This window comes from Aythya fuligula, chromosome 6 (genome assembly GCF_009819795.1).
Source record: "Aythya fuligula isolate bAytFul2 chromosome 6, bAytFul2.pri, whole genome shotgun sequence".
Lineage (NCBI taxonomy): Eukaryota > Metazoa > Chordata > Aves > Anseriformes > Anatidae > Aythya > Aythya fuligula.
The window spans coordinates 9956423-9969556 of record NC_045564.1 but is presented as its reverse complement, the minus strand read 5'-3'; the positions used below and the strand labels follow the sequence as shown (position 1 = coordinate 9969556).

The 13134-nt window shown below is 40.5% G+C and overlaps 1 protein-coding gene across 3 annotated transcripts in view; it reads right to left on the bottom strand.

Annotated features, from left to right (window-relative positions):
• Window positions 1–12767, bottom strand: part of TRPM8 (transient receptor potential cation channel subfamily M member 8) — a 42699-nt gene extending 29932 nt beyond the window's left edge. For 2 of the 3 annotated variants that reach the window (XM_032189759.1, XM_032189760.1), the window contains exons 1-8: window positions 12690–12767; window positions 10267–10371; window positions 8577–8650; window positions 8006–8162; window positions 4599–4776; window positions 4079–4251; window positions 2705–2879; window positions 1544–1611 (exon numbers count right to left, since the gene is read on the bottom strand). In XM_032189759.1, coding sequence (XP_032045650.1) covers window positions 1544–1611; window positions 2705–2879; window positions 4079–4251; window positions 4599–4776; window positions 8006–8162; window positions 8577–8650; window positions 10267–10371; window positions 12690–12731 — 972 coding nt within the window. In that variant the 5' untranslated portion in view covers window positions 12732–12767. Of the gene's footprint in view, window positions 1–1543; window positions 1612–2704; window positions 2880–4078; window positions 4252–4598; window positions 4777–8005; window positions 8163–8576; window positions 8651–10266; window positions 10456–12689 lie in introns of all 3 variants that reach the window. The other variant, XM_032189761.1, reaches the window with a different exon arrangement.
• Window positions 12768–13134: the final 367 nt, after the last annotated feature.

The following is a 13134-nucleotide window of genomic DNA, read 5'->3' as shown; positions in this document are numbered from 1 at the left end:
AAGCTCTTTTCAGGAATTATGCATTCAATTTAACAAGGCTTTTATTCATACTGATTAGATAGCTGGTAAGTCTGTTATGTGTCATTTCTCAACAGTGGGCTTGTTGTCTCTCCATGCATGTAATCATAAGGCTTCTCATGTTGCTATACTGCATGCTGTGTAGAAACAACTCCTTCAGCGATGACAAAATCCTCTCTTAAAAGCTGGCAATGTGGAACTAAAAGAAGATAACACTTTCAGCAAAGCTTCACTCTAAAACCTAAATGGATGCTTTTACCTCATCTTAGGACTTCATATTAGTCCATTGAACTGTGCATCTGTATTCATCTACAGTCTACTTGTGGGCAAAGCTAGAATTAATCACGTGCATGAAACCAAAACACCAGAAAACACACAGAGGCTGGGGTAATGACCTGAAATTTCACAGAGTGATTTAGATTAATTGATTAATGTTAGTAAAGAAGAGATAACAGAAACTGTGCTTAGAATTGTTAGAAACACATTCTTTCTCATCCTGACAGCAAATTAGTTTGATTAGCCTCAACATTAAAACTACAGTTCTAGTCAGAACGGGTAGTATCAAGATCAGCTCTTCAAGTTAGGCAATTATAAATATCACCTCTACTTCAATTTTACTGCCACAAATACTAACATACTCTTTCCATTGTACCCTACCTTCTTGCAAAACCCAGGCCTTTTCTCAGATCTTTCTCAAGGTTCTTCAACCCAGGCTACGTCAGCTCTTCTATTTGCATGCTATTCAAAACCATCTCATCCTCACTCACTGTTTGTTTCCTTTCCACACATCCTGATTTCACATCTTTTTATTCTTACCCTAGCCCCAGGTCCCTTTGCTCTTTCAATCTCATATTCCTCACTCAGGTCACTCATGTTCATTCCTGCAAGGGTGCATTCTGTTCATCCTCTTCCTACCTGCCTTCTATTTGAAGATGATGCCTAATCCCTCCCCTTCTACAGGATCAGAATCAGCAGAGCCTTCCTGCCTTGTTCAGCTGTCTATATTTAAACTATGTGTGGCCCACAGTTCTCAGAAGCAGATATCAAGTCAGCTCAAGCAAGCTCTGAACTGGAGAATCTCCAACACAAACTCACCTTCCTTGCATATTGGATGAAAACACTAATCTCCACAAAGCAAGTATAGCTGAATTTTGCCAAACCAAAAAATAAGACAACCTCATAAAAAGAGGATCAAAGCTACATGGCTGACGACAATGACGACTCTGATTGCTGCTCAAATTAACTTGTTATAGAAGAACAAAGAACTGAACTGTTCCACCTAAAAGTTTTTCAGAATGTCAGCCTAAGGTAGAAACTTTGCACAGAAAATGTCAACTGAAACAAACTTCATACACTTAAAAACAGTTGCATGCCAGCATTCTTGCAAGTAAGCATTCTTCAGTGAATAATTGGACGGGATACTTTATCATGTTGCTCATGGAGTAGTATCTAATCTCTCTTAAAGATTAGATCAGTGCCCCTATTGTCAAAAAGTGAAAGAAAAAAATGAAAGAAATAAACTTACTTTCAAAGTCTCTTTCCCTCCACCTTGGGCAAAACATACAATTGGAATCTTCCCACCATAATTCGATTCTGTGGAACATGCCAAAAGAAAAACGGGAAAACTTTCAACCCATTACTGCAATTTGATCAATCCATTTCTTCTCAGTATAATGATAGTTTCCAAGCTGCTCATTTTGATACTAGTTTACTGTTGGTTTTGCTAAATTTATCAACAAATTTACTTTTTTTTTTTTTTTAAATGAAAGCTCTATTTTGGCTAGCAGTCTGACTAGGCTGGCATCAGACAGCCTTCTCCAATAGATACTTTCTTCCTCCTAGCAATCAGAGTTTTTATTAGTTCCAATGTCCCCCATACATTTGATTTTATTCTATTTACCTACTGCTTTGACCATTTTGAGCCTATATACAAGGTCCTTATAAAAAGCTGAAGGTTCAGAACTGCTGACTCTTCACAGTTTCAATTGTAAAGGATAGCTAAGACTCCCATGACTCTAGCAGCTAGTGTTTAAGAGATATATCAAGTTTCATAATAATCCTGGATGCTTCATCATGACTAATAGCACGTATGCTTCTAGCTGAGGTACACAGTTAAATATATATATATATGTATGTGTGCGTATATACACACACACAAAATATTTAATTAAGAACTTCCTGTCAATTCCTTTGTTTTTTTTTTTCCCTTCTTGGCAAAGGAACCAAAAGACAAATGAGCAGGTTACAGATGAATCAATCACCTTCAGAAATGAATATTTTTGGAAAAGCCTAATTTCAGCTCCTGTGTACCTGTGCTTCAGCTACCTGGAATTCATTGCCAGGTGGGATATATGCAGAACCAAGGATATATCCATAGGATATATCCAAGCCTCCCACAGATAGCTCAGAAGGAAGAGAAGGAAGGGCTGCATTGCTGAAACATTATTTGCTGTGTCCTACAAAGGACTATTGTCACATGCAGAAAGGAAGATGAGAGGAGATTGCACTGAGGAAGTCTGGCTGTTCCTGAAAGAGCATTCACATAATGCAGACAACACATCCCTTCCAGCCTAGCATTCACAGGACGCTACTACTACTCTTTTGTTCTCAGAAAAAAACTTTGTTAATGAGCCCCAAAGCATGCAAGGTATAAGGAGGAGGTTTGCAACCTGACGTCCACACCTACCTGGGATAACCCGCTCTGAAATGTATTTTTCTAACTGAGTTCGTACTTTTGCCTCTATCGTTGGGTGCCCATGGGTGCCATTGTCAACCAGTAAGAGATGGGTGTGATTATTATCCAGGCAATAGAGGGGGTCTCTCTTGAGATCGTCCATTATGTAATGGGCCAAGTAGTACCCCTGGAATCACAAATACAGTGTTTAACAGAGATGCATGCACAAGCCTTCAAGGACAAGACAGTGACAGCCAAACTCTGAGCCACCAACAATTCCTCATTATTTAGGAGTCTGAATTTCCTGATTCAAGACACTGCTCACTGACAGCCCCAACACACACAAAAGACAGTGGGATAAACCCCATGAAAGAGCACAATATAAATATTTGTGGAGAAAGTTTTTCTTTACAAGAGCAGCCTGATTTGAGACAATTCTCTCAGAACTGTACCTCAGGTAATGGAATAGAATGAAATTGTGACAGTTTAGTCCTTTCAGAAATCCTATTAAGCAATGCAAAAGGAAAGTAAGCTTTCTTCAGCCACCAGAAACATTAAAACTGTGGAAAACTTACTTTCAACACCTCAAAACTTACTTTCAGCACCTCAGAGAACTGTAGAAATACTGAGGTTGGAAGGGACCTCTTGAGATCATCTAGTCCAAGCCTCAAATCTCCTCAGAGCCCTCAGTAAATTAAAACTGTTTTTCCTTACCTAGCCAGATAGATTTCAGACAAGCTTTGTAACAGCTGGCAGACACAAGATAAGGGGAGTTATGCCAGTGCATCTGAGTGATGGGATGACAGTACCCTGACAGCAACAGCTGGCACAATGTGTCTTAGTACATGGGGATCCCCACTGTGGACTACTGCCGTGTAAGGATTTCACAGCAGCTAGAGTAACTGTGGAAGAGGTTATTCCCTAACCCTCTGCCATATGTGAAATTAGAGCAGCTGAACATCCACACAGGTGTGCTATGCATACAGCTGAGATCCCTTGCTGGTCCCCCCACCAGGCCTGATGTGTGACCACCTTAGACACTTGAGTTCCCTCCTGCTCTGGGAAGAGCATCTGGTAGTTCATCTCACTGCTACGTATGCTGAGGAAAAGCTGGCCCCAGACTGAATTGTTTAGGACATGCAAAGTCAGGCTAAGCAGACAGATGTGTTTCTACACAAAAACTGCACTGGAAAAAAGTCTGGCAAGCTCTGCTTTACCAGAACTTACGAGCAGAAGAGCTTGACTGACTCAAGTCAGTCACTACATGACTGATAGCATCAGCCTAGACATTGTTCTTGCTGAAAGCACCACTTGGTTAGAGACAATCTGTACAATTTACAGCAGAGCCTTGTCTCCATTTCCCCACTGACTGAACAAGTTTCTTACGTCGTTATCACCACTGCGAATCAGGCTTTCTCGGTTGGAAATCATGCCCCAGGCTGCTATGCCGATAGCCACCACGTTCTCCTCCGAGCTCCGACTGATGGTGTTGTCTCTGACCACTTCCCCGATGTACTTCATCAGCCCGTAATGTGTGCCTCCTGTGAAAATCCAGGCCCCTGGGGATAGCACGGGGGGATAACCTGGGAGAATGCAGTGGAATACCCACTCTCATAACAACCACCCTTTAAAACATCACAACCCAACTCCCTCTCAAGACCTTACCTTAAAGGAGACATTTATTCTTCAGTTAAACACAAAAGATAGAGTACACAACTTACATTACCACAGGCAGCCTGATGGCTCGTTCTCAGCCCTGTTACTTACAAACTATTCGGCAACATTTGCCCCAAGTGCATCAGCCAAGCAGAAACAAACTGAAGGCACTGCTTCCCTTCCGACCCTTTGAGATGCTTCCTCTCCAAAACCCCAATAAAATAACAAAGACCCATTTGCAGGTCTTTACCTTTGGACTGGGCAATGTAGATCAGCCTGCTGAATATCTTGCGCATCCGGGGCTTGAGTGCAAAGTTCTTTGCACCTCCAGTGACAGAGATGACAAGGTTAGGGGTTTTCAGGTGCCAGTGCTGTGTCATGAGATCATAGAGTGTTTCAGAGTCTGTGTCACACGACAAACGGATGTACTTTGGAGAGAAAAAATAAGAGAAACAAATAACAAGAGATAAATAGTGTTAGCTGGGAACAGACCAGGAATTGTATTTTATTCTCTAGTCTACACTCTCATTCCAATAGCTGGCAGAGGATGAAGTGATGAAGAACTGGAGCTTAAGTATTCATTTCTTCCTCTAAAGTATTTTAATATTCCCACTACAAGCAGGCACCATTGCTAGGACTTCCAAGGTACTTTTGTCTCCTGACAGCTCAGTGACCAGGTCTAGAGATAAGGCACAGTCTTAAAGCGGAACATTAAATGGTAATTTCAGACCAGCAGCACAGTAAGGAATGTGACTGCAGGCCTTACAATCTCCAGCTCCACCTTTTCTGGGTTCAGTCCCAAAACTTCAACCTGTCAGGAGTTTGCAACTCAAATAGTTGCAGTGCTGAAACTGCACTACCAGCTTCTGCCACATACAACTTTAACAGGGCAGAAGATAAACTGTGTAGTCCACAAAATACGATTTTTGCCACTACTACTAAATGTCCACAGTCTTTGTACAGAACCAAGAGTAGATTCTCAGAATCTACTTGCCCTCAGCTGCTTATAGATGTGAAGGCAAGAACACTGACCATGGGATGCACAGGATGAACCAAGGAAGTTTGCAATATAACAATTTTAAATTTAACAAAGCTATGTATAGCGCTTTTTTTTATGGATTAATGGTAGTATTCTTGTAAGTGAACAAAAATAATTAGAATTGTATTTTGAGTACACCGTGAAAGTCTTAATTTGACAAACTAGAAATTCTAGACTCCATATATATGGTGTTCCTATCATAACATATATATATATATATATATATATATATATATATATATATATATAAAACACATCATGAAAACTTTATCAAGTTTGAAGCAAATCTGGAATACTCAATGAGGGTGCCATAAAGAACATAAGATAGATAATCTGTCCTCAGATAGACCTACCATCTCTCCATTTATGTAAAAGCTCTGGGCTTTTTTTGATTGTTTTCTCTGCTAAAAAAAAAAATAATAAAAAAATAAAAAAAAATTAAAACTTAAGAGGCAGTTAACTTAAACTGAAGAACATACTCATCTGTTCTAGGAAGGGTTCCCAGGGCTAGTTATTGCATCTGGCTCAGAACAGCACATCACAGAGAAAGCCTAAAAGGTTCAAGGTGCTACACGAGAGCTGATGGCATCTCACAACATCTACTCCAAGGATGATCAAATGCATGGAGAACTGGGTGTTCTGCAGGAGAGGGGAAGCTGCCAGAAACAACTGCTCCACAGAGCTGCTAAACAATCCCCAATGCAAACCTTGTTAGCTCTATAGTTAGAAGGAATTTCTCCTGTACAAGGCTCTGTACTGATAACACAAAGTCCTTTATGTCTTTATGAATACAGCTTTGTTTCATCTGCAGATAAAGGTTTCCAGCTGAATAACTTGTTTTCATCTATATAAAGCAATAATAATAATAAAAAAAAAACACAACAGGTACTGAAGCTGACCTGCCCACGCAGTTCATCTTGTTCTCTCGTATATCATCAGGATGTATAATCGTAAACACACCTCAGCTGTATTCTATGCACCACCAACTATTCATCTGGCACTTCCCACCTCTAGAGTCCTTGCTGAGGCTGTACTCGGTCAGGTGAATGCCTCGGGTTAGCCACTTGCTTTCTCCAAGATACAACAGTGCCATCTGCCTGGTACACCCAAATAGTGCACTCCAACTGCTCCCGCTCACACTCATCCACTCCTCAAACACAGGCAATGAAACGTCTCAGGAGCTGAATTCAGAAAGGCATTCAAGTGCAGCACAGAATAAAACATCTTTTCCTTCACTGAAAACAGTTTTTGATTACCTTGGATTTGAAGGGAGGGGGCTGCAAGGTGAGGAGGAAAAGAGAGAGGAGGAGGAAAAACAATAAAGCCTCTGAAGTTCCACTGATATCTTATATTTTCTATGAATTTACCCTCATTGTAGGTTCTCCACCCCAGGGAATACTCAGACTTCAACTGGGCAGGGGCCTGAGCCCTGACACACAAACTGGGTGTGCTTTGAGCAGGAGTTTTTACCAGAAAAATTCAGAAAGAGTTCTAAACAAAGTTACTCTATTATTCTCCGTGCAGCACAAAAGGCCTCATTCCAACATCCCAAAGCACCTTTCAGAGTGCCCAGTACAGGGCATACGATAGTAATGTATGTAAAGAAAAGCTCTACATCCACAGACTGTGCACACAGAACCGTTAGGGAGGAAGGCAATACACATGAGTGACCAGCAAGCTCTGTTGGCAGGTGCTGAATGACATTGCACACGATTCTGAAGCCATTATAAAGCATCAATAATGATTTTGTGTCAAGCAGGCATGACAACTTGTGTACTGAAGAACACCAGTCCTCAGAAGATAGGTCTTACATCCTTACAGATTAAAGCCCTATGGTTACCTCATGGATCCTGTTGCACTTTCAAAGGTAAAACATGCTACACGTCCCAAGAGTTACATTAGTGTACATCCTCACACCATTTTCTTTCTAAAGCATAGGTTAGTCCATAGTGGAAAGGAGGAGGAAAACAATCAAGCAAACAATCTCGCCTTGGTGTTAAAGTCAGGCAGTCAGGAACAAAGTATCTTTATTAGCAACCTGATTGTTCAGGCATTGGAACTCGGCATGTTGGGTTCACTACTAAAGGTAGGTTAAAAAGTGCTGAGTTGTTCTTCAATCCCACCACATTTCAGTATAGATGAGGACCACAAAATGCTACTGCAAATGGACATTGATACACTTGGGGTACAAGAGTCCCTGTGACAGACATCACAGGTCTAGTTGAAGTTATTTCCTCCAAACTCCAGGCCTTCAGAATTGTATTAACATGCAAATTACAATAAAACTAGGTACATGAAGAGAAGAAAAAAATAAAGAAATAAATGAGCATCACCTTCATTCTTTTGCCACACTTGGAAAAAGATAACCTCTTTTCACCCCACCAACACCACCTGCCTATAAAAACTATTAAAACAAAAGAAATTATTCTTTATTATAGCTATCATGGCTTGATATCTTGTCTCCTTTGTAGCCTAAATCTTTCTATTTCCTTGAAAATAAAATATACTCCAGCTGCACCCTCTCTGCTTTTAGAAGTTTTTGCTGGCATTGGATTAAGGACTCCTAATGTGGTGCACCCAATAGGGGCCTAACACATACCTTTAATATTATCTCTTACCTTGCCTCTTTTTCCCATGTTTTCAAAGTGAATGTCCCCAAAGGCATCAGTGGGAAGTTCCTTAGTGTGCTTTTTATAATTCCATTTTTCATTGTTATTAATCTGAGTGCCCTCTATGTGTTGATTTTCAGGGTATCCACACTTACACAAGTTGCCCCTGAAAGAAGAGTGAACAGGCACCAAACCCCAGTTATTGTTCTGAGTACAGAAAAGTAAGCCCTCAATTCTTTCAGTAACTATTTTTATTAACAAGAGACAGGAATTTTTCACAATTGACACCACCTTCAAAACTTCTCCTCTACCAGGACATTTCCAAGAAGTATTGTTCTGCAACAAATCTGGAGCTTGTGAAACACAGCGTAACTACAGTAGCAGTCCCAAATGAAAAGTCTGGGAGCAGGATAGTACAAATAAAACAAACCAAGCAGCAGGAGGAGTTGTGGCACCAGTCGTGCATGGGACTCAAGTCTGCTCCTTGACTGGCCTCTGACACATGGCCTAGCAGGAAGAAAATACCCTCAGCTCCCAGCCTCCCTGATGTCTGCAAAACAAGAGAAAAATCTCTACTTACTCTGACTTGGTGTCCTTTGTAAAAAAGACACATTCTCTCTTCTTGAAGTTTTCTTGAATGAAGTTGACCAAATCCTTGGGGTGAAAAAAGAAATATTACTTCCAATAGCTCATGAAACAGCACAGACCTCAGTAACAGCATAGTCAGCTCAAGCACAAAGTGAAACTGGTGCAACTTTTCAGGTCTGCTTTCTCAACATGGATGGCTGGGGGAACATAGAAAGCACTGAGGGAAATTGACATGACACAGAAGACTACAAAAAATCACAAATGGGCATTCCCCCCCCCCCCCCCCCCCCCCCCCCCAAAAAAAATACACTAAAGAGGTAAAAAGTGGGGCTTCCTCTCATAAAAAATCCTAAACAGCAAAGCAGATTTGATACCGTTGCTAGACAGCCTACCTGAATTTCAGCAGTTGTAATCCAAAAAGACCCCAAAGAAAACTTCTTGCTTGTATCCAATAACACAATAGAGTCAGCTATAGGCTAGAGAGATTTCTATGTGCATTTATTGGCAACTTTCCAAACAACTTTCAGCACTTAAAACTGAAAATACTTTCCAAACAGTGATTAACTGTGGTCCAGATAGTTCTTAAATCACTGTAACCAACACTTTTTCTGAAAAGCAGACATGAATATCCTCTTGGGTTGGGGCTATTTCAATTCAACACAGAGACCCCAGTAGGAGACCTGAATTGAAGTCATGCTTTATGTGAGCTCAGTGGAACACAAAGTTTCTCCAGCTTGTTTAACCACATGAAACCGTCACATTAACCTTTAAACTCCAGAAGTTCAGGGGAAGCTTTCAAACTTTTGAGCTACAAATTCTTTCCTAATCTGCCTTTGCAGGCCAGGAAAACAAAACAAAACAAAACAAAAAAAAAAAAAAAAAAAAAAAAAAAAAGTTTCTCACAGACAATGGCTTGAGGTTGTTTTTGTTTGTTTGTTTGTTTGTTTATGAAGCACAGCTTAGATTTGCAATCCAAGATTTTCCTTGAGATCAAAAGCACAAGAATACAGTTACAGCTTAGTTTACCAGTTTGACAGACTTCATAGTTAAACAGAAGTTAAAGAAAGTTCTTTCAAGTGGAAAAGCATTCAAAATGAGTGTAATATCCAAAACATGAGTATAATATCCAAAGGAAAGGAAATGGAAAAGAACATAATTAGCAAGTGGTTCCCTCCACTTTTTTTCTTTTTTTTTTTTTCTCTTTTTTCATTTTTGTGGTTTTTACAGGCTAAAGACATAAGAGCTAATCATTACAGCACTTTCAAGCCTAGCAGAAGCAAGAACACTGCCAGACTGTGATCAGCAAATGACTGAGGCTTGAAAGGGATTTTAATGTAATTATCTGTTGTCAGCCTTTGCCATCAAATGAAGAGGTGGAAGTTCCTCTCTATAGAAGCAGAGGATTTGTCTCTAACCAAAACGTGAAAAAGGATTTTAAACCAGAAATGACTAACAATGAACAATAAAAATTTATACAGATCAAAAGGAATACATACACCTTTAGACTTCCAGCAAGTCAGCAAAGTACCATTATTGCCTGAAGGTTCACTTGCCTGGGAAAACTCCGTGAAAGGAAAACTGACAAATCAGTCAAACTTCTCCTGACGTGACCTATTTCATAACCACCTTGTCCCACTCCCAAGACAGTACCCAAGCTTATCAAGGATGTACCTGATACTCACACTGTCATTGTATGACACGTCCATGCTGCGAGACATGCTGGAACAGAGAAGTCTGGAACTCTCGAAATTGCCGTTTCTTCGGTGTCGCATGGTGCCTGTGGAAACCTGAAGGAGTGCAGCAGAGGTGGAAAGGCTCACTGCAATGATCACTGCTTCCAACAGGTAAAATCAACAAGGACACTCAGCGCCCTGGAAAGGCAAACGAAGACTTATTTAAATCCAGCAGAGAGATTTTAAAAGTAAATTGACTCCTCAGATGTGAAACTACCATTCAGAGATCTTCTCTCCTATTTCATTCCACAAAAAGACTTTCCCCCTTCTTTCCCCACTTCAGAAAGAAGTCCAAGTCAACATGCTCTGAGGAAGGAGTGTATGTGCCACCCTGCACCACTCAATTCACTGCAGTATCTTAGCTCTCTTTGCCTTCCCGTCTCTGATGGGCATGCTGAGGATTTGGGCTATTGTTTCAATACAATGAGCAGTTCCTAGTTCAGTGTGTTTACAAATTAAATGGAATATTAATAAGACACATTTCAACCACAGAAAATGGACTGCAGTGTAAAAAGAAGCACACCAGAAGAGCAGACGCAGCACTGCAGCACCTGAACTCAGGTCCCTCATGTCTCCATCCACTGCTTTAGCAACGATGCAGCCTGAAGAGTAGGTGGATTTAAAGTTTATTGCATCTGAAAGTTAACGAGCCAGCCCTGGAGCCGAACACACATCAGTCACCCTCTAGAGCAGACACCTGCACTGACTTCACTGCCTTTGAAGGAGGATCACTTCATTTGCATGACATCCCAAAGCACAGAACAAATTTATTTTTATGCCAACAGCAAGTGCTTCAATTCCCTTTACATTACATTTACAAGGAACAAGGGAGGGATGGGCAGAAAAGGGTATAAAAGGAGCTGGTTGCATACAAACCAGTGCTGGTTACCAGGCTTGCTTGGCTGACCACTGGAGCCTGTGCTGTTTTCCTAATTTACTCTTTCCGAAATACCTCTGTTCTGAACCACATGCCTGCTGCTGAGTGAGACTGGAGGGGGGCCGCAGCCCCTGCACCCGGTGGGTTTGTGTTTGTGTGTGCCACTGCAAATGTGCACCCCCTTGCAAACTCCTGGCAGGACCAGCCCCTTCTTAGGGTGAACCTCAGGTCTGGGCTACAGAGCTTTGCTACAGAGCACTAGAAGATTGCAAAAAGCATTCGAACTAATTCTGGTATCAGCCAAGAAGGTGATGACTGGGAGGGTGTTGTCCCTAAAATTCACTAGATTGCTTAAAACAAAAGCAAGCGTTCTCCACCACATCGCTTATGCACAGGGAGACAGTTCCAGCTAACCCAGCAAGCAGTTCTCATCATTTCACATCATTGACTTTTGATGTAGAAAAGTGTTTGTAAAAGGTATAATTTGAGATAAAAGTTGTGCAGGAAGAAATATGTGTTGGTCTGATTTTATGCAACACTTATTGGCTGAGTTTTACTTTACCTGTTGATTTGTTTAGTAAGTTAACACCAGAAAAGTGGCCATGGACATAACTGTATAGAGATAAGATTAAATGGAAACAAGGGCATTACGTTATTCTTTCAAAATACTAAAGAAATTCAAAGGTTGTCTCCCTGCATTTTTAAATAATTGCTAAGAATGAATAGACTGCAAACAAATTGAAAAAAGTTAGCAGGAGTGCAAAGGAACACTGAAAATCTTAGACTTAAATTTCAATTCAAGTTTTGATAGAACAATTTCAATTTCAAGTTTTTGATACCACAGTGCTTAGCAGATATTTAGGAGAGAAACTCATTAACACTACAAGTGTTAGGAATAATAGCAGTTGTACACACTTTAATAGATGTGACAGCTTCAGTCTATGTAACAGGCAAAAGCAATTCATTTTCGATCAGATTTCAAACCCATTAAATATATAGGAAGGCACTGTTTAAAGCACAGACCATTGCATTAAAATGTAAGCTTTTCAAACTGACAAGTTTTTGAGAACACTAAACAGTAGATAAAAGCAGGAATAATCCTATAAAGTGTAAGACTAAGTATGTGATTTCCATAGCACTTAGAGGAGCATATTCCAAGGAAATCTCCATCCTGAAAGAGTCTAATGGGGGAAAAAATAGAAGTCATAAACAATACCTTTTAATAAAGGAAACCTTAATAAATAGGCTTTTAAAAATCTCGTCTGCATCTGAAAATCAAAACCAACTTCCACTTCCAGAAAGGTTTCAGATAAATCCAACCACTATTTACATCGACATAGTTCTAGCAACTGGCTTTAAGTGTCAGCTTCTAAAAAGGAAAGGACAGTGCCCAACTTCAGAGGTACAGCTACCTCAGCCTCAGCATATGAACAGTATTTACTCCTGAGCACAGATAAAAACAAAGGCTAATCATGTACCAGTGTGGAGCACTTACCAAAGTCTCCAGAATATGCCCCAGCAATCCTACTGAAATCATTACTCAAAGAGGAAGGTTTTGATATAGTTCGGCTTGCAAAGCCCCACCTTTTTCAATCCATGTCATGCTTTCCTTTTAAGGGAGGGCACGGAGGAAGAGAAAATGCACAGGAGCAAGCACCGGCAGGATTATTCACCAATTAATGATGGAGAAAGATGTAACGGCAGCAGGACCTGGGAAATAAATGACTGTTGCAGGTTATTTGCAGGAGGTGGAGAACAGCAAAGTTTCTGCTCCACCTGCTTCCAGTGTGCTGTAGAATCTGATAACAATACTGCAGCTCATTTATCTCATCAGCAGCTCTGTTAAAAAGCTAGAAAATACAACAAAGTGCTTATGGGAATAAAGAAATAGATTTTAATGTTTACAGTTCCAAAATGAACAGCCATGTATCTCTACGCTT